Source organism: Fulvia fulva, chromosome 11 (assembly GCF_020509005.1).
Source record: "Fulvia fulva chromosome 11, complete sequence".
Lineage (NCBI taxonomy): Eukaryota > Fungi > Ascomycota > Dothideomycetes > Mycosphaerellales > Mycosphaerellaceae > Fulvia > Fulvia fulva.
In genome coordinates, this window is record NC_063022.1 from 2903971 (window position 1) to 2924304 (window position 20334).

The window sequence follows — 20334 nt, forward strand, 5'->3', positions numbered from 1 at the left end:
TCAGCATCATTTTATACAGATCCTACTGCATTGAAATACCGCACTGGCAATGCCCTTCGCAGTGCTCTGACAGCAGCCATCCCACTCTTGTACGCCAAACGCCATCGCCAATGCATCATAGACCGCGTTGTACATCTAGTATCCCCTACCTCTGGGCGCACCTCTTCCTCGGCCGCCAAAGCCACCGCCACCACCTCGGGAGAAGCCACCGCTGCCAGAGAAGCCACCCCTGCTTCCGCCTCTTGCACCGCCCCTGCCTCTGTCACCGCCGAATCCACCCCGTCCTCTTGGCGCTCCACGTCCACCCCTGCTGAATCCTCCGCCTCGTCCACCGCGGCCGCGATCACCACCTGCACCCTTTGGCTTCTTGACCTTGGGCGCGCCGGGCGGAGGCTTGGGCTTGGGCAGGAACTTCTCGAGCGGTAGGAGCTTGTCGCCGCCAATGTAGACCTTGTCGCCAGTCTTGAACGATGTTGCCTGGATTCCTTCCTGTGGCTTGATTGTGAAGTAGACTTGGTTGAGTGGGCCGAGGATCTCGTCAACTTTGCCGATCGGGGTCTTGTTCTCGAGGTAGATGGGGGCGTTGAAGTAGGGAATCTTGACGTTTACGGACTCGCAGACCATTTCGCCTTCGGTTGCGTGCATGAATTGGCCCATTTCTGGGAAGATGTTAGTGGTGGAACCTAAGACACCTACAATTCGCCGCGCATACCGTAGACTTGGTCTGGAGGTCCGTATGGCTGCTGGAACCCTCCACGACCGCCTCGAAATCCACCTCTTCCACCAGCGTCTCCTCCGCCGCCTCTGCTAAATCCTCCGCCTCGTCCTCGACCGCGGAACGACATTTTGCAGTGCTGTTATGCTCTGTGCGAGCTTTCGTAGGATCGGGGTGTCGGTCGGATGCGTCTAGAAAGACGCTGGCGCTCGGTACTCGACTCTGTGCATGCAGAGACTGCTAGTGAAGGATGTCGATGTCGTTGGAGTTGCTGCAATGCTCAATCGCAGCTTTCATTCGGAAAGCTCTTGCCAGAAATTCGACCGCGGAGCTTGAAACCTTAGCCACTAGTGCGGGCGAAAACGTGACTTCGCGGAGCTAACGCGTGAAAACTCTTCTACGCGCACATCTTGGTATCGCCACGTCAAATCAGCAATCTGGTCGACATCCTGTCGTCAACGACGTGTTGTGCCGCTGACGATGCAGTATATACTGCTGAAGCCCGCTACCACACGTCGTCTCTCGCGGACCCAAACGGCATCGCCAGCATGACCAAGACCCACCGCAAGGCCACCTCCTCGGCAGAGGATGCTTTTAATCGCCACTACGCTGCCAGATGGGGCGAAGAGCGATGGAGCAACTCGTTGTTGCCAGCCTTACGCCAGCCGACACGATACGCATGTGTACTCAACCGCTACGCTGCGCTGCCTGGCGGCCTTCAACTCATACAAGATCCTAACGTGGAGACGCGTGAGCTGAACTTGCCCATCAAGGCCAACGGAGCACGCCTTGGAGACGAAGGTTATCCTCCCAACTGCTATGCTCGATACACAAAGCCAGCACAAGACAGCGAGGCTGTCCCAAGCGCCGCACCATCAGACTTACCTTTCCCTCCACCCGGTCAGATCAACAGCAGATTGCTTTCGCACTGGAATCTGGATGGTGCCTCGGTATTGGCTGCGTCTTTGCTAGACCCTCAGCCTGGTGAGCACGTCTTGGACATGTGTGCAGCACCGGGCGGCAAGTCCATTGTACTTTGCCAAAGACTCTTCCCGCACTATCATCTTGACCCGTCTCCGCTCAAGCAGAAGTCTCTCAACATCTTGAAGCTGCGTGAAGGCAGTCTGACCTCGAATGAAGCAGATGCGACACGACATTGTCGACTTGGGGATAACATCAAAGCCTATCTGCCCAAAGCTTTGATCGACACGCCTGGGAGCAGGCTGCTGCGAGTGGACGGAGCAAATCCCAAGAATGCCAACCAACTGTGCGTCAGCGTTCAAGGCAAGATTCAGGGTTTCGACAAGGTCCTCATTGATGCACCGTGTTCATCCGAGCGACACATAATCCATGCTCAAGCGAAAGCGCAAGCATCTGGCAAAGATGCACCAGAGATGGTCAATTGGCGACCTGGATCGTCCAAACGACTGCAGGCGACACAGGTAGATCTGCTATTGAATGGGCTGAGGGCTGCCCGGATCGGAGGTACCATCATCTATGCCACCTGTTCAATCGAGCCTACCGAGAACGACGCTGTCATTGAGAAAGTGCTTTCTCAGATCGAGAAAGAGCGGAAGAAAGGTCAGCAGTGGAGCGCCAGAGTCGGCTTCGGTGCAGGCATGGGCGATCAAGCGCTCGAAGCTCAGATTGAGACATCTTGGGCAGAGAGGACGAAGCACGGCTGGATCGCCCTGCCTGATCATCCTAGCGGAGAAGGCTGGGGCCCGTTGTTCTTTGCATGTTTGACGAAGACTGCTGATTGAATACTGCAGCCATAGAGACTGCAGAAATCGTATTCAGGGACCCGACCCGCAACACGAATCTAGAAGCAGCTCGGAGTCGAGTTGTAACACTCGCAAGATGTTGATAGTGGTGTCTCGCAGCGCATCACTTGCCGGCTGCTTGGCATGCCAAGAAGTTTGCGCCAGCCGTTGATCGTTGGGGCAGCAATCTTCCCGACAACGACAGTTCCAACGCTCACATGACCCATGGCGCAATTCTCCGACAACTTCCAACGTCGCAAAGATATCCCACAGTTTGGAACAACAGAATGTCAACCTGAGGCCTGGTCGTGCTGCCAATGCGTCTGCTGGCCGGTCAACACCAACGCTCGTTTACACCTCAGCCTGCACATGTCCCCAAACTCGACCGACTATTGTTCGACGATGCTCTCGTACGGTCCGTTGCTCAGGCAGATATGCAAGCCTTGGGTGTACAGAAACAATGACTACCTTCCGCCTTGTTGTCATGCCCACGAATGATGAGAACAGATATAGCTTCGCACCGCACGCTGTATAAAGCTTACAGCGACATCCTTCACCTTCATGCCAGCTCACCTCGAGTCCCACAATCATACAACCCTTCTACTGCCCTCGCTTATACCTACACTCACTGAGCATACCGCTCTCACTGGTCATATACCCAGTCCCATCCTAACACAATACAATACTTTGTTTACACACTCTTTTGCCACCTCTGCGATGCCCACCTCGTGGTCACGGCCGCAGACTGCACGTCTTGCGGCCTCTGCTGGACTGTTGCTAGCTCAGGGCGCTGTCGCAGCTGGGTTCGATGCTGCAAACAATATAGCCCTTTACTGGGGCCAAAACAGCTACAACCAAGCCGAGGGCAATCTGACTCAACAGTCACTTGCGACCTATTGTGCGAACACTGATGTTGATATCATTCCGATGGCGTTTGCAGTTCAGCTCACAACAGGTGGAGGTGGGCAGCCAGTGATCAATCTCGCTAACTCTGGGGATAAATGTAGTACTTTTAACGGAACCACCACATTGGACTGTCCCAGCGTCGGTGATGACATCAAAACCTGCCAGGAAAAGTACAACAAGACGATCTTGCTCTCAATAGGCGGCGCGACATATACTGAAGGTGGCTTCAAGACAGAGGAAGACGCTGTCAAGGCTGCAAATCTCATCTGGAACACCTTTGGTCCAGTCGAGGCTGCTGGATTGCCGAGCAATACGTCCACTGGTAATGGCACTGATGCACCCACAAGGAACGACTCTACATCGCTGGCAGGATCTGGTTACAACGCGACCACTGGACCACTTTCAACTGGACAACTCAGGACAAGCACCTTTGGAACAGGGACTGCCAGGAGTGGAGAACCGGCCGATATCACAGCGACACCAGGACCTTACGCCAACACAACGATAGCACGATCAACCCTGGGCACAGATCGTGCCGGCACCGGACGGACTGGCTCACTAACAGATGCCACAGCGACACCTGCACCGTACAGCAATAGGACTACAACTGGAGCAAGTTTGCGCACTGGTAATGCTACGGGAACTAGGACTGGGCCCATCACGGCGACTCTTCTGGTTGGCAACATGACGGCCACCCTGATTCTGGAGAACGATGCTGTGAACGACACGGCCGCCTCCAGAAGCTCAGATCCTGTGTACAGCAGCATCAATACAGATCCTATCCTGCCCGGAGGCGCTACCGGAGGCTCTACTGACGGTTCTGATGCAGCACCAACCACAGATCCTATCCTGCCCGGAGGCTCTACTGACCGTTCTGGTGCAGCACTAACAACAGGCACTATTACATCGATGCAATCCTACCTCTCACTCACAGCACAGTCATACAACGATACGCAGACCTCAACACCCGCTCAAGCCCAAGCGGACGCTACCGTCAGAGCTGAGACATATCTCAACGACGATGACGTCTTCACAACCTCCCCAAAGACTACACGAACGACTCTGGAAACACTTACCCGCGCCTCCATCGCCGCGGCCAAGACAGTCACAGCCGAAACCTTGAACTACGACGCAACACACCCCAAGCGTCAATCCATGACCCTCCGCCCCTTCGGATCTTCCTCCGTCAACGGCTTCGATCTCGACCTAGAATCACCCACTACAAACTTCCTCGCCTTCGCAACCCGCCTCCGAAGCCTAATGGACACGCACCAAAAAGTCCACCGCTCCGCCAGCCCCTTCTACCTCACAGCGGCCCCCCAATGCCCCTACCCCGACGCCGCCCTCAACCCCGTCCTATCCAGCAACGTCATCTTCGACGCCCTCTTCGTCCAGTTCTACAACAACTACTGCGGCGTCCAATCCTTCATACCCAACACCACGAACCAGACGAACTTCAACTTCGCCACCTGGGACAACTGGGCGAAGAATGGCAGTGCGAATCCCGATGTCAAGATTTTCCTGGGCGTGCCGGCGGGACAGACGGCGGCGGGGAGTGGGTATAGGAATGCCACGGAGCTGGGGCCGGTGCTTGAGTATGCTAAGACGTTTGAGAGTTTTGGCGGTGTCATGGCGTGGGACGCTAGTCAGGCTTATGCTAACAAGGGGTTCCTTGAGGGGGTCAAGGCGGCGATGGGGAGTGCGAATGGTACGACGGCGAGGAATTCGACTAATGTATCGGTGAAGAGGGCGAGATATATCAGGCGGGGTATCAGGGGACAGTGGAGGCCTAGATGTAGGGATGTTGGGGAGTGTTTGTGAGGAAGACACGATCAAGGCGCAGGAGGAATGAGGATTATGATGCTATGGTAATGATATTGATGGATGGATGGAGATTACGATTCTGATGAGCGCTATGGTGATGACATTGATGGTTGGGGACTTCGATTCTGATGGACGACGCTATGCGATTAATGACCAACTTTCTACATTGACTTCATTACATCTGGGCATTTGGGAATAGACTAGCAGAATGAAAGTGTTGACAGACACAGTGCCTAACCTATCCCGCAGCTCTGCAGAGAGCCTGACAACTGCCCTTGCAAAGAACGTCTCTTGACCTCACTCCAGAGACCTTAACATTCTCACCACCTCCCCTCCAACCCCAGAATCGTCCGCTCCAACTCCCCGTCCGTAATCGTTGTACCCGCGAGATCCTCGCCCATTGCACTTGGCACAGGATTCTCCAAGCGCTGCCAGCGCTGCCTCGATGCCCCAGCACATTCAACCACCTCCCCAAGCACACTCTGCGGAGTCTCCCCACCGTCCATCTCCCGGATCCTTCTAGCGAAAGAATGCAAGAACCCAACCTCCTCTACATCAAAGACAATCGCCAAGCAAGTCGACATACTCTCAAAATCGTCCACCTCTCTCCACCGTACGAGGCGCTTACTCTTCGGACTGATGGCAGCGTGGCCAAAGTCCACGATGACGACGTCGGGGTAGCAGTCGCTTGAAGGTTTGGGTCGGAGCATGATGTTCCCCGGGTGGAGGTCGCCGTGCGTGATGCCCTCGGCGTGGAGGGCTAGGAGTGCTTCTGCGAGGGATGTTAGTAGGTGATACACGAGGCACTTTGGCATCAGCATGGGCTTGTGCGTTACCTGGCGACAAAGCCAGCCGTAGAATTGCTGTAGCGTGCCGCCCGTGATCATCAGCATAGTGCACCATGTCCCGCCGCCCTCGTCACAGTCAAGCATCCTCCCGTTACCTAGAGCCTTCAACGCTCGGATTTCCGTCTCCATAGCTGCCTTGGCATTGCCGGGGCCCGTGAGCGGTCCATTCGCGACCTTGACGGCGATCACGGCTTTGCGAAGCACATCTAGCGCCACGTCTTTCGGCGTAGCATCAGTGAGCCCTGCGACGAAAGAATCAGCGAAGTCTCGAGGAATGATTGCATAGACGGCGGCATCGATGCCGTTGCCGAGCTTTTTGAGGAAGTAGTGCGTTGAGGAGAGGAGGGTTATGGTGCTTTGGCAAGTGGAGTCCTCGCTGTCAGCGAGGGAGGGGCGACGTACTTCATTGTAGAGGGTCTCTTGGGAGAGGTCGGAGGACGGTTTGACGGGTGGAGTTGAGTTCTCTTGGGCGTGGAGCGTTTGGTCGTGGTCGAAGAGGACTTCCGTCGACTGGTGGTCTGGTTTCTTCCTGGAGAAGAACCTGGCGATGCGCTGCATGGTGGCTGGTAGGATCGTGGTCTGTTGCACTCTGGTATTCAGATCTGATTGTGGTTTCTGCGTTGACGAAGTCGGTCCGGCCGAAATGCGGTGAGCAGGATAGATGGTCAGTCGGAGTCTCAGAGGTGCAAGAGAGAACCAGAGATGTGCTGAAATTCCCATGATGGTCATTTTATGTGAGCATGGAACGACACAATGGTACAAAGGTTCTTTGTCTGTAATGAGTAACGCTTGGAGGACAAGGCGTTGTTCATCTGGCGGTATAGGGTTATGAGCGGAAGCAACAAAGGCATTCAGAGAAGCAATTGCGTGGTCGAGGCATAGTAGCTTGACGAAAGGAGTATCGTTCCAGGTAGAGGTCATCGTAGGGCGTATAGTTCCTTTGCCAGCCGTCTAGCGACCTGACAGTCGTCGTTGCAGCCCCCTCGTTGCCCAGCGAGGACTTGTTTCGCTACTCAACTCCAGCGGAACAGCTTCCCGATGTTGCTGGATACTATGGCGTGGCGTGTACTTGCACATCGCAGCTTGTCAACGCCAAAGATGTGATCTGGCCGCCTGAGACACCCATATGCTACCGCAATGAGGAGCTAAGCGTGCAAGGTACGGCATTTAGCTTGATCGGTGAGATGGTGATGGTCTACTGTATGCCAAAGGGCTTGTTAGACGATGAAAGCGACGTTGATGCTGGAGGCGCCGTGAATGCCTCAGGCTGTATTTTGATTGATGAACAGCCAATAAGAAGCCGGCTTGGCATTGCCTCAGGCTGAATATCCCCTGCTCACCATTGCCTTCGCCAACATTCACCTCGCAAATAAAGAGATGCCAGCCTCATGAGCCGTCCAGTACATCTCACATCCCCTCGGGGCATCACACAGGCAGACCTGATCCGCACTCCCTTGCTCGGTTGTGCCATTCCCCCGCACTCGGTGCATTTCCCCACGGGCACATTGGGCAGGTGTGCCGTCTTGTGTCGCCACGCCACGCGATCATGCTGTAGATCTGCAGTGTCTGCATACCGTAGGAGGAGAGGAGCAACAGAGATGAACTGACACGAGGTGGACATTGCTGATCCTTCAAGATGCCTACCTTCAATCCACTTCCTCCTCTGCTTTCTTTGCTGACCTGTAGTCTCATTTCTTCACCTTCACTGATAGGATCAACGTCTTGGCGGATATGGACAGCAAGCACGGCGATAAGGTGGACACTGTCCATTCGGAACATGGCAGTGATGTCTTTTCTGTGAGCGGATTCTGCCATAGGAAAGAGCTTGGTATCTAATGACATCAGGAACATGTCGAGGGAAAAGCCCAGGAAGGTGTCTTCATCGAAGATAAGAAGCGATCACGACAGTTGGTTCGAAAGATGGACTTGCGAATCCTTCCTTTATGTGCCTTCATGTACCTCCTCAACTATCTCGACTGCGGCAACATAGGTGGGACTCGCAGCAGATTCCTCGTTGTAAGCTGTACTGATAACGTACTCAGGCAATGCAAAAGTCCTCAACAACGAGACTGGAGATGACATGCTGCAACAAACCAACATGAGCAACACAGATTACCGTGTCGCTGTGTCGTTGTTCTCACTAGCATACGCCTTGTTCGAAGTACCCTCAAATATGATCATCAAGCGCTACGTTCACCCTTCGGTCTGGCTAGCAGTTCTGCTAGGCATGTGGGGTGTCTTTACAATTGGGTTCGCGGTAAGTGTCTTACCATGTGCTGCTCGACCACATACTGACCAATACTCATCCAGGGCGTCCAAAGCTACGCCCAAGTCACCGTCCTCCGCTTCCTAATCGGCGTCTTTGAAGCCGGCTTCTTCCCTGGAATCGTCTACCTCATCACCTTCTGGTATCCCGTCGAAGAACGCTCCGTCCGCATCGCCTTCGTGCTCGCCTCCGCTACCGCAGCAGGAGCCTTCGGTGGCTGCATAGCATACGGCGTCGGACACCTAAACGGCGACGGCGGCCTCGAAGGTTTCCGTTGGATCTTCATAATCGAAGGAATCATTACCGTAGCCTGCGTGATCCTCGTCCTCTGGCGCCTCCCTGACTACCCCGACCGCACCAAATTCCTCAACGACTCCGACAAGGAATACGTCAAAGCCCGCATTGTCGTCAAGGGAGGAGGTTACACCAAGGAGAAATCGAGCAGGCAAGATATCATGGCCACCGCATTCAGCCCCAGAATGCTAGCCCACTATCTCGCCTACACCTGCGACTGTGTCCCCCTGGGCTCTCTAACCTTCTTCACCCCTACAATCGTCTCCGGCCTCGGCTACACCAGCATCGAAGCCCAATTAATGACCGTCCCACCCTGGATCGTAGGCTACTGCGCTTGTCTCTTCCTCGGCTGGAGTGCCGACCACTTCAATATGCGCGGCTGGCATATCACTGCCTCTTCCATCATCGGCGGCGTAGGCTGGCTCACTGCTGGTCTCTTACCCGCCGACGCATACAGCGCTCGCTACGGATGCTTGATGCTCTGTGCGTGTGGAGCGTTCCCAAGCTCGGGGCCGTTGAGTGCGTGGGTTACATGCAATGTGCCAGCCATTGCGTGTATGGGGATTGCGACGGCGTTGAACAATAGTGCAGCGGGTATAAGTCAGATCATCGCCCAGTGGATTCGGATTCCGGCGGAAGCGGGCAGGGGGTATCCGACGGGGAACTATGTTTGTGCGGCGTGTAGTTTTGCTACGGCGCTGTTGGCGGTGGGGATGAGGTGGAATTATGAGAGGATGAATCGGATGGGTGTGAAGGATATCAAGGGGAATGCTAGGGTGTGGCTGTTGTAGATGGCTTCTATTGCAGCGGCACTGCAGGAGGTATGACCTTAAAAGGAAAACTCCGTGGTGCAAAGCATGCCACTTTCATGCTGGTGTCACTTTCCATCATCCCAAATCATGGACCAGCATCTCTCGCCGTGCTTCAAGCGAGACTGCCCAAGCCTCATCGATATTGGCTCCTTCAGGTGGTACTCGTTTCCAAATTAGCCGCCAAGATAGCTCTCAGCTTGGGCTCCTACTTTGAAAGTATAATCTCCCCAACGCCTCTCCTAAGGCCATGGCCGCGATAGCCGGCCGGAACCCAGGCGTCCAGAAAGCCCAGGACCTCCATCACAGGCTCCTGACATTCCCCTCCGACCTTTTGTCTCGTCGCCTGCAGTACCTTGAACAGAGGTGTGATGAGATCGGCCAACTGCTTCGGAGACGGAAAGATAATGCCCTCAGGAGAGAACTTCAGCTCTACTATGTGCGGTGCTCCCTCGAGAAGACGAAGCATCTTCTGAACGTCTGACTGCTTATCCGGTTCCTTCATGCTGAGCAGAACTCTGAGGTAGACGCCACGGAGATGCTGAATCGACGTGCTGATCTGGGTGAGGAATTCGACACTGTGACATGGAGACAGTCTTGTGAGGTCGAAAGTGTTGCTACCGTAGAGCATGGGGGTTGCTTCGGCTTGTACTTGGCGGCAAGTGAGGAGGATGTTTGGAGTCAGGCTGGGTTCAATCCAATGTGCCGAGTAGCAGCGCCCCAACTGACATGTGAAGCCGTGGGTGGCTGTGCCATATACGTTCGGGTTGCTGTTGTGTCTGAGCTTGAGACACTGCTCGGCGATAAGTGCTGGCTCATAGACTCGGTTTCTGAGCTCAGCACTCAGGTCGAGGAAACCCACTCGCTTGCTTTGCGGCGCCATTCTGTTGGCCTAATCAGCGCGGACTCTCAACGACGGAAAAGGATTGGCTCACTAGTAGTCGAAGTGCAGACTCGGCGGTTTTAATGACTCGGTGTCTCTTGAGTGCTGCCGTGATGTTCTGATGAGGTGCAAGAAGACTCTTGAAAAGGACTTCTAAGCTTGAGCCAAGCGCGTGCACGGACACCACCATCACATGCCTGAGCCGATGACGAACATACATGCGCATGCGAAAACGTTCACCAAAGATGCAGTTATCCTGATACGTATCAGTTTTGGGTGAAACTGTTATCTCTTTCAGGGGCTTTCCAACCGCTCGGTCGAGCATATCTCGCCTTGCACAGAACCCTTTGTTGTCCCTTGGGTTATAGTAGACAGGTCTGCATTTCCTCTGAAGCTTGCAGCCACGCTCACGGCCTCATTACTATCTATATACTTACTCTGTTCAGCTTACCGGCTGGAATTGCTTCTCATCCACCCCGGATCAGGGATTAGGCAGACTAGTGTGGGTCACATGCCAATCCGATGTCGAGTACGTGCGCTAATGCTTGCTAGTTGCATGGCTCACCTTTGAACCCGGTTTTTGACTTCACTTTCGATCCTTGAGTTATACACAACAACAGACATAGACATCAAACACAATGTCGGCCTGCTCTCGCGTCCTCGCGATCCCTGAGCTTCTCGAATCAATTCTGCTCAACCTCACGCCAAAGCAAGTCCTCCTCTCCGAAGCAGTACACCCGGCCTTTCGCGACACTATCGTCGGATCAGTCAAGCTTCAACGCTACCTATTTTTCCAGCAATCAACCACATTATCAGCAACAGGTCATCTGAACCTACCTCCCAAGTCAGGTGTTCGCTCCACCACGTGACCGAAGCAAGCTTCTTGGCGGAGCGCCTGAGCCCGTTCTGTGCACTTTGGTTATTATCAACACCCTATAGAATTAAAGATAGATTCATATCGTAACAACCAACACCCGTATAACCTTATAACCTAAGAGTTGTACCTCGGGAACGTAGAGACTAAGTTAATTATAAAAGAATCTCGTTAGAATATATAGATAGATAGATATTTTATTAAGCTATTATAGTGCCCTCTGGCCGATATAGCTATACTATCTTGTTTTTGTATATATAGAGGGGCAACTGTGTTAGTAAAACCCCTCCTCTTTTCCGCCTATCTTTCCCCCCTTATTCTCGTCTTAGATTTCCCTTATTAAGGGTATACTAGTATTATAGGCCTACCCTAATAACTACCCTATCTATAACCCCTCTAGCTTCCGCCTCTTGTCTATCTACTCCTCCGTCTCGCTAGCTAGGCTAAACTACTAGAGGTATCCCTACTATAATATCTACCGAGAGATTTAGTAAATATTACCTTTGTCCCTAAGAATTAACTTATAGTCTCTCCTCTCCGCTTAGTGCCTCTAATTTCCCCTACTACTCGCCTACTACGGGCATCGTAGTAGTATATGTTCTAGGTTTTACGATAGGTAGCTATACTAGTAGGCTAGGCTTTAGATATCTAGTACGCGTCTCCTAAATAGGTAGGCCCTTAATCTAATATATTCGGACCTAATTTGGATCGCTATACTTACTTCGGCCCTTGTTAGGTCTCTATATAGCTAGTATTTATGTCTCTAGAAGGCTCGGAGTACTATCGGGCCTATTATTTTAGGGGACTTCCTTTTCTAGTCCTACTCCTATAGGTAGCTCGCTATCTATTCCGCTAGGCTTTCGGTCTTAGCCTTACTCCCGCCGGCCTAGCGAGCCCTACGCTCCTCCTCTTTTTGTACTAGCTATACGGTACTTGTCTATACGGCCGTAAAGGTAGTAAGGTTATACTCTTTTTAACTTGTCCTATATCCGGCCCCTCTCCGGTAGCGGCTTTCTATCTTATTCTTTGCCTCTTAGATCGTAGTTTATACTAGGTAATCTATCGTCTTTACCGCGTATTAAATTCTTATTCCCCGGATATATTAGCCGACTAGTAGTGTTCCCGTCTCTATTTCTACCGTGCTTATTAACGTTATCTTATATACCCCTAGTATTCTACGTAGGTTACCTACCTATATCCTATTTAGGGGTTGCTCTATCCGTTTCGGGATCGGCTTCCCTACGCCTCCTATACCCTAAATCTATACTCCGTATAATATAACTAGTTTAATAATCGTCTTATATATTAACGTGCTTTACTACCGAGCGGGCTATACTACTAAGCGGGCTACTTTTACTAAGAACTATACCACTTCCACTTTAATTACGACGGTATCTTAACACGACGACATCCTATAGAATCGTTACTAGGAGGACAATTCCTCTTTAGATTCTTCGCTATCTAGCGAGTCTACTTAATAGCTACGTACGTTATACCCCGACTTACTATATCGCTTATAGCGTCGTAGCCTTAGTACTAGCTAAACACTATCTAGCGACTCTCTACTTACTTCCTACCTCCTAGTATCCTCTAGAGGTATTAATTGCGACGCCTTATCGAAGGTTAGAGACCCTCTAGACTAAATATACTTGCGCTTTCGTGCTTTCCGCTATATAAGGGCCTCGTTAGACTTACGTAGCTTACTAATCTCGCTTCGTATAAGAGCTATCTAATACGCTATCTCTCTACTCCCTCTCTATTGCCCTATTGAACGACCTTCCTCTTTCTACTACGCTTTTCTAAACCCGTAACGACGCTCTAAGACGTAATAACACCTATTATAAACCCTATCTCGTCGAAGTTGTAGGTGTCCTAGTTAAGGATACTATACTTCTCCTTTATATTACGTATAAGTAAGAACTACTTCTCGATAACGTCTAGATCTTCTATTAGGGCTCGCTAACGATCGTATCTACGTATTATACGAACCTTTAGCTCACGATGCCGCCTAATAAACCTGTCTATCTAATCGAGACTAGCGGGCTTAAGACCCTTCTCTTATAGTAATAAATCGGCTATTGCTCGTATACTAGCCTTTAATAGCGGGAAACCTCTAAGATCTAGCTCGAGTATATACTCAAGTATCACCCTCTCTTCTAGCTCTATAAGCTTCTTCGAATTAGGCTCGTAGTCACCCCGAGGAGGTCGTCTATTTAATCGATACCCTAGTATAGTTCGAGACGCGTCGTATACCTTTATAGCAAGTCGATTCGTAATTATCGCGTCGCGTTTCGTAGCCTAGACAGCTAAGGTCAGTTTGGCCTCGTTTAAAGACAATATATACTATAATAGTAGTTATATAGCTATATCTATAGAAGTGGTATAGTTCTTAGTAAAAGTGGCCCGCTCGGTAGTATAGCCCGCTCGGTAGTAAAGTACGTTACCCTTAAGTATATAACTATATACGCTAGGAAGGACAATACGACCGATCGGATTCCTAATTTATCGACGAGGACTATCTATTCGACAGCCCTTATTAAGACGAGTAATCTACCTAAGTAGTAGCGACCCGCCTACGCGCTAACGGCGGCGTAATCGTAGTATAAAGAACCCTAAAACTAAGGTTCCGTTCCCCTAAAGGCAGACCCTAGAGTTACGGGGTTACGGAGGAAAACTACCTAATTAGGAAGCGCGACCCCGAATAGTAGCGAAGGATAGTAACTAACGAGAGCTATAGCCTTACTAACATTCTATACTAAGAGCTAAGCCGGGGAACAAACTAAGAAAAAACCTAGGACATAAGCTAAGGCCTACTATATAGAAAGTAGAGGCTAACGACTAATAATATAGCGTAGACGACCCTATATACGGAGGCGGAAAACTTACTAGGGGATAAAGAACACCTAGCCCGGACATATAAGAATACTATAGTATAGCTACTAGGAGCGCTAAAAGCGCTATTATACTAAATCCCGAAGACAATCTAATAAGTAACATAGAAGGCAGCCTAGAGACTAACTATATAGATAGATAAATTTGTCATTCCTATATTCTAGGACCCTATCCGGCCTATATAGGTAGATATCTATTATTATATATAAAGGGAAACCCGAATAGGTGAAAACCCTTCCCGCCCCCGACTACTCCTTATCTAGATTAGCTTTCCCTCTAAACGTACGTAGTATATGTCGCTACCCCGTTAGCCCCCGCTCCTAGCCGGTCTCGTCGCGCTACGTCGTGCCCTCTCTTCCTATACTACTCCTACTAGGCGGTACTATTCTAGCTAGCCCTTCTCTAGTATCTAGTTCGTAATGCGCCGTAGGTCCTTAGCGTTGTTAAGAAGTGCCCTAATCGTCCGGTTCCTCGCCTTTACTATCTACTCCCCCCTTCCTAGCGACTACCTCGGATAGACGAGGAGTACGTACCGTACGTTCTAGGAGCGATAGCCGTAGGGGCAGCTAGTATTTATATATTCTAGAACCTTCCTCTATAATAGGTACCCCTAGAGGCCGATATGTTCGCTTTGTAGTTAGGTTACTATACTACTCTATACCCTCGTAAGGCGGTAGTAGATAAGCTTCGGGAGGTACTTAACCGCGGATTTCGTAGCTAACTATTCCTTAGGTTATCCCGCTAGCTAAGGGCGTCCACTATACCCTACACCCTAGTTGTTCTACCTCTCTTTCTATAGTTGCTCTATAAACGACTTCTTACCTTCCTATTATATTACTAGCTATTCGTCCCTTACCCGGTAGTTCGGCTTGTTTCCGGGTCGAATACCCTTATAAGCTAGTACTAATTCGCGGGCCCTTACGACTATACTAGCGATGACCTTCTATACTAGGTACTGTGCCGACTTGCCTAAGTAGGAGGTCCGTAGTCCCTAGATATATAGGTCGATCGGCGGTATAGCGGTCTCGTACTTAAGTATCCTCGTTAGTATCGACTTATATACCCCGGTAACCTTCCTTAGACATTAGTTTTAGATCTTCGCTAGCGGCGCGACGAGTCCCTTCGATAGGTAGGCCCTCTCGCCTAAGGACTATACTTAGCTACTATAGGTAAGGACTAGCCGTATAATAGCCGTATATAGAAGTCGTAACTACCGGAAGTCCGCCCCCTATATAGACGTAGTAAGCCTCTAGTATAATACTATATTCTGTTTAGCTTTCCGTAATATTGCCTATACGTACTTCCTCTACCGTAGCGCCGGGTCTACCTATAGTCCGAGGATCCTAAGCTAATCTACCGGGTTAGTCGTATACCCCTATATCTAGATAGAAGCTTATATATTATAGAACCGTGGCCGGCGCGTAAAGTGTATTAGATTGTACTTTTCTAGGGCAAACCGAGCCCCGTGCCTCCTAGCCTAGTCCTTATAGATCTTATGCTTCTCTTCTAGTAGCCTATAGTTCTCCTTAGTCGAGGAAGACTACGCTAGGATGTTCGTATCGTCTACAAAGCCGCTCGTAGCGGTGTTCTAGGATTCTAGGGCTAGGAGCAGCGTCGCTATAAAGAAGAGGAACAGAATAGGTACTAGCGTTAAGCCTTACGGGATTCTAGTATAGACTACTTGAAATGGGCTTCTGTACTAGCCGACTAGGATCGACGTACTACGGTTTTAGAGGTAGGACCGTACGAAGTTGACAAGCTACTTAGGGAGTCCTTTCGACCTTAGGATATAGAGTAGCCGCGGGTATAACACGTAGTCGAAGGCTCCCGATATATCTAGGCTAAGTAAGGAAGCCACCTTGTCCCTATTCTTATACTAGATAGCCTTTACCTAAGAGGTAATAAGTTCTATTACGGATAGCGTCGATCGCTATAGGCGCGCACCTATCTAGGTGTCCGGGAGTAGGGACTGTTCCTCTACCGCCTCGGAGAGTCTCGTTATAACTAGCTTCTTAAGCGCCTTCCTAAGAGTGTTAAGGAGCGTAATTAGGCGGTACGACTTCACCTACGTATAGTCTTCCTTCTACGGCTTACGTAGGACTACTGTCGTCGATTGTTTAAAAGCTATCGGGTAGTATCCGGTCTATAGGCAGGCGTTAAAGATCGCTATAACTACTAGGGCTAGTTGATCTCTACACTTCTTTAGTAGCTCGTTTAGGATCCTATCCGGCCCCGGGGCTTTCTTCGCCGGTAACTTCCTTAGTATAGCGGCAACTTCTCCCTCGGACACCTCCTATTAGACCGCGATGCTAGGGGCTAGGGGAGTAGAGCTATTTATGTCGCTTAGATTAGCCTCGACTAGGGGCGGGAAGAACTTGCTAGCTAGTAGACGCGCCTTAGCCTTAGGGTCGCTAACCGGGCTACTAGGCGATTGTAGCGCTAGGATAGAGAAGGAGGGGCCCTATATAGGGTCCTATCGGGCCCATTTCGCTAGCTTCTACATCCTCTCTAGCTTACCGGCGATTTCTTCTACTATAGCCCTCTAGCCGACTGCTTTCTCCCTTCGTATTATAGCTTTCTTCTATTAGTATACCTCCCTATATACGTTCTAGGCCTCCTCGCTATAGCTACTCGTCTATACCCGGCGGGCTCTCCTTACTTCTCTTACTACCGTAGTGCACTCCGGCGTCTAGTATAGTTTAGACTATGTCGTTAGTTAGGTAAGCGGAACGTAAAGTAAGGTCGCTTTTCTTATTTCGTCCGTTAACCCTTAGACTACCTCGTCTATCTCGTCTTTACTATTATATTGCTACTAAGTAATCTAGACTAGCCTCTCGGAGTTATCGAGGTACGCCTAGATATTGGCCTAGTAGGCCTTTCCCTAGTTTAGCTTAGGGGTTCTCGCTAGTGTGCGTTATATCTATGTCGTAATAGAGGTCCTAACTAGTATATAGTCTGACGACGCCTCGAGTTTATGTTCGATCCTATAGTAGGTTACCGTATAGTAGTCGCTATCTAAGATCTAGGAGAGGTCGATCGTGCCTTAGAGTCCCCCTCTCTTCTAGGTACCTAGGTCCTTCGGGGTATTAAGGGCAATTACGTTGCTCGCTATCAAGTCGAGTACTTCGTCGGCTATAGGGTACGGCTATATAAGGCTTTCCTAGGAAGGGTAGTATATATTAAAGTCTCCTACTACGATGTGGCACCCTTGTCTCTTAAGCGTACTATCTAGGTGTCTGTAGACCCCTAGGTCGCGGCTAGATCTCGAGGCTAGCGATTATATATATATGTTATGTATCTAAGTGCTACCTACGTAGAGGGAGGTAATATCTCCCCCGCCTTCTTCGTCTACGTAGTACACTACCTCCTAGTCGGATTCTAGTATGTCCTTACTAATATAGAAGTACGTACGGGGTCTACCGTCGCTTCGTAGGCATATCGTATAGCCTAGTAACTTGTAGGTCGTTAGTCTCTTATAGTACGGGTTAATCTATAGCTCCTAGATTATAAGGACGTAGTAGACGCGCGGGTCCGCCTCGTGTAGGAAATGGTTCTAGACTATATCCTTACTATAGTTAACGTTATACTAGATAATACTAAGCGTGTCGAGGCTAGTTATCGGTATCGATAATTATTTCCTCTATAGCGTCCTATATCGTACTACCTTATACGTCCTAGTCTACGCCTATCGGCTATATACTAAAGGGGAGCCGGGCCTAGTTAGATTCCCTCGCCGTAGCTAGTAGAGCACGTGGCCTCCCGTACGCCCTAGGTTACGTATCCTTTATATCGTTCTCGGCCCTAGGGCGCTTATACCCGACCGCCGCTAGCTAGTTCTAGTATAGGCTAGCCTTACGGTCGCCGTAGAATCTTAGGGCGACGGTTCTATTTGTGATCGCCTTGTTTTTCGCTAGTTTCCGCTATAGGCATTCCGCGCTATACGATAGGTAGTGCCCCGGACAGTTCGCGTACCGTCTCGTAGTCGATATATAGTCCCTAGACATATAGTCTCCTATATAGTTCGAGTAGGCCTACTTGTTTATATACGTACAGGTTTGGTGTCTATACTATTAGCATTTGAAGCATTAGAGGACACGAAAGGATAAGGAGTGCTTTTCTACTATCTTAAGGCTATATTACTAGACTAGGCCTTGTTCTATCGCTAGATCCGCTACTTTCGCGTCTTAAAGCTATACTATTAGCGCCGAGGCCTTCTTACCTTCTAGCCATTTCCTATAGAGCCAAGTCGCCTTCTAGATTAGAGAGTTAAGAGTGACCGGGTTGGCCTCTTAGAGAGCGCGTAGGTAACCCTAGTTAGTTAGGTCAAACTCCTTAGGTATATCGTAGACTAGGATCGTAAATTGTTTCGTTAAGACCTTTGCTAATACCGTAACCTTAGATGCCTACTATAGCTGTGCCTCTAGGTGCCTCCTAGTAGTAGTAGAGCTAGTATAGATCTATAGAGTGCCGTTAGACTATTAGTTCACTACGACTACCCCTAGTTAGTTAATTTATTAGGCGAGCTCCTTGTTCGATAGCTTCGTAACTTCGGCCTAGTCTTCCTTTGCTATAATACGGATCGTAACTACATCGTACGTTAGGCGGGGGCCTAGTATCGATGCCGCGACCGATACCTAGCTATAGGGGTGTTGATTCCGGGTGGCCTTACTAATCGCCTAGGACGTCGTCCTTATTTCTTATTACCCTCGGTGATACGATAGTACAAGCGCCGTACGTAGCTAAGTGATCATTACCTATAGAGACCGGTAAGGGAGCTAATCGTTAGTTTCTATACTTTTTACGTCCTCTATAAGTTGCTACTAGTTGTCTTAGGGGGGCTTCACCTATAGGGCCGTAGGCGCCGTTAGTACCGTAGCCTAGGCTACTATTGCCTAGGAGTTGCCTAATGTAGCTAGGCACCTCCGCGGCGTTTAGAGCTAAAGAAACAGGGTGAAGAGAGCTTCAAGCTGTCTAGATTAAATGAGGTAGAACTCCCTTAGTCCTAGGGGCAGTGGCCTACTTTATATATCGTTAGAATAGCCTTAATAAGAGCTTTCGAATATGTCTTGTTTTGGCGTAGAGATCGATGAAAAAAGCTCCTTAGGAGATCTATATCTCCCTCATTTATAATAATAACACCTAGATAAGTAGTCTCGTATCTAAAGAACTCGTATTTATTAATATCTAACTAGAGCCCGGCGGTATCTAGCTTTCGTAGAACCTTTAGGACATATTAGACATACTCTTCTCTTGTCTTACTAAAGACAAGTACGTTATTAAGGTAACATAACACGAAGTTATCTAGAAACTCCCTTAGTATATCGTTTATAAATAACTCAAACGTTCCTAGTATATTATATAGTCTAAAAGGCATAACTACGTACTCAAACTGCCTATATCTAGTAGTAAAGGACGTTTTCTACTCGTCTCCTACTATAATACGGATACGATTGAACGTAGCGATAATATCTAGTTTAGTAAACTATTACGCGCTAGTAATACGATCTAAGGTCTCTTAAAATAGTAGAATCGGGTAGCGACTCTTCGTCGTAAGCGTATTTAGAGCTCTATAGTCTACGTATACTCGTAGTCCTCTACCCGGCTTTTTGACTATTAGAACAGGTACTACTACTAGTAACACGCTTCTCTAAATAAAACCTTTCTTAAGTTGGTCGTCGATCTACTTCTTAATCACCTCGTTCTGTCGTATAGAGAAGGAGTATAGTCTTCGAAATAGTAGTGTCTAACTATTCTTTAGCTTAATCTTATAGTCTACGCTAGGCCGTCGCGGTAGGACCTTATCTACTTCCTTACGGCTAAATAGCCTAGCCATTTCCCTAAACTCTACTAGTAACAAAGGGATAGGATCCTAGTCTTTGTCCTTACCGTTTATAAAACGCTAATAGTCGTTAGCTAATATAGTAGAGGCGTTAAGTTACCGCTAGGTATAGTCACCCCGGGGCTCCTCCTATCTATCTATGTTTTCTTAAGTATTAGTATCTACTAACATCGTCGCGCTACCTCCTAGTACTAGCTTCGCTCTGATACCGAAAGCCTTTAGTATATACGCGGATAGCAGGTCTCGCGCGACTTACTTATTAGGATTTTCTTTCGGGTTAAACATCTATATTATATATACTTTATAGCCCTTCCTCCGGCTTATACGCCGAAGTGCTTTTATATTAATAGGCTTAATATCGATCTCCGGCTCAGTCTCGACCTTTAGTTCTTTCTTCGTTCGACGCGCTAGGCGCTTAAGT

At 49.6% G+C, this 20334-nt stretch overlaps 6 protein-coding genes across 6 annotated transcripts; 3 read left to right on the top strand and 3 right to left on the bottom strand.

Annotated features, from left to right (window-relative positions):
* Positions 1-135: 135 nt before the first annotated feature.
* CLAFUR5_13246 (H/ACA ribonucleoprotein complex subunit GAR1) lies at positions 136-845 on the bottom strand (the record flags this gene model as incomplete). Its single annotated transcript, XM_047912394.1, has 2 exons — positions 136-659; positions 713-845. 2 exons carry the CDS (start codon positions 843-845, stop codon positions 136-138), a joined length of 657 nt encoding a protein of 218 aa, XP_047768049.1.
* Positions 846-1263: 418 nt separating this feature from the next.
* Positions 1264-2478, top strand: CLAFUR5_13247 (tRNA (cytosine(34)-C(5))-methyltransferase, mitochondrial; the record flags this gene model as incomplete). Its single annotated transcript, XM_047912395.1, has 1 exon — positions 1264-2478. The coding sequence occupies one exon, from the start codon at positions 1264-1266 to the stop codon at positions 2476-2478; it is 1215 nt and encodes a 404-aa protein (XP_047768050.1).
* Positions 2479-3195: 717 nt separating this feature from the next.
* On the top strand, positions 3196-5205 carry CLAFUR5_13248 (Class III chitinase; the record flags this gene model as incomplete). The annotated part of the gene is made up of 1 exon (XM_047912396.1): positions 3196-5205. One exon carries the CDS (start codon positions 3196-3198, stop codon positions 5203-5205), a length of 2010 nt encoding a protein of 669 aa, XP_047768042.1.
* A 323-nt stretch (positions 5206-5528) lies between these two features.
* On the bottom strand, positions 5529-6776 carry CLAFUR5_13249 (uncharacterized protein; the record flags this gene model as incomplete). Its single annotated transcript, XM_047912397.1, has 1 exon — positions 5529-6776. The coding sequence occupies one exon, from the start codon at positions 6774-6776 to the stop codon at positions 5529-5531; it is 1248 nt and encodes a 415-aa protein (XP_047768043.1).
* Positions 6777-7787: 1011 nt separating this feature from the next.
* CLAFUR5_13250 (MFS transporter prlL) lies at positions 7788-9407 on the top strand (the record flags this gene model as incomplete). Its single annotated transcript, XM_047912398.1, has 4 exons — positions 7788-7853; positions 7902-8046; positions 8099-8313; positions 8367-9407. The coding sequence occupies 4 exons, from the start codon at positions 7788-7790 to the stop codon at positions 9405-9407; spliced, it is 1467 nt and encodes a 488-aa protein (XP_047768422.1).
* A 226-nt stretch (positions 9408-9633) lies between these two features.
* CLAFUR5_13251 (uncharacterized protein) lies at positions 9634-10633 on the bottom strand (the record flags this gene model as incomplete). The annotated part of the gene is made up of 3 exons (XM_047912399.1): positions 9634-10308; positions 10361-10564; positions 10619-10633. The coding sequence occupies 3 exons, from the start codon at positions 10631-10633 to the stop codon at positions 9634-9636; spliced, it is 894 nt and encodes a 297-aa protein (XP_047768421.1).
* Between the last annotated feature and the right edge of the window lie 9701 nt (positions 10634-20334).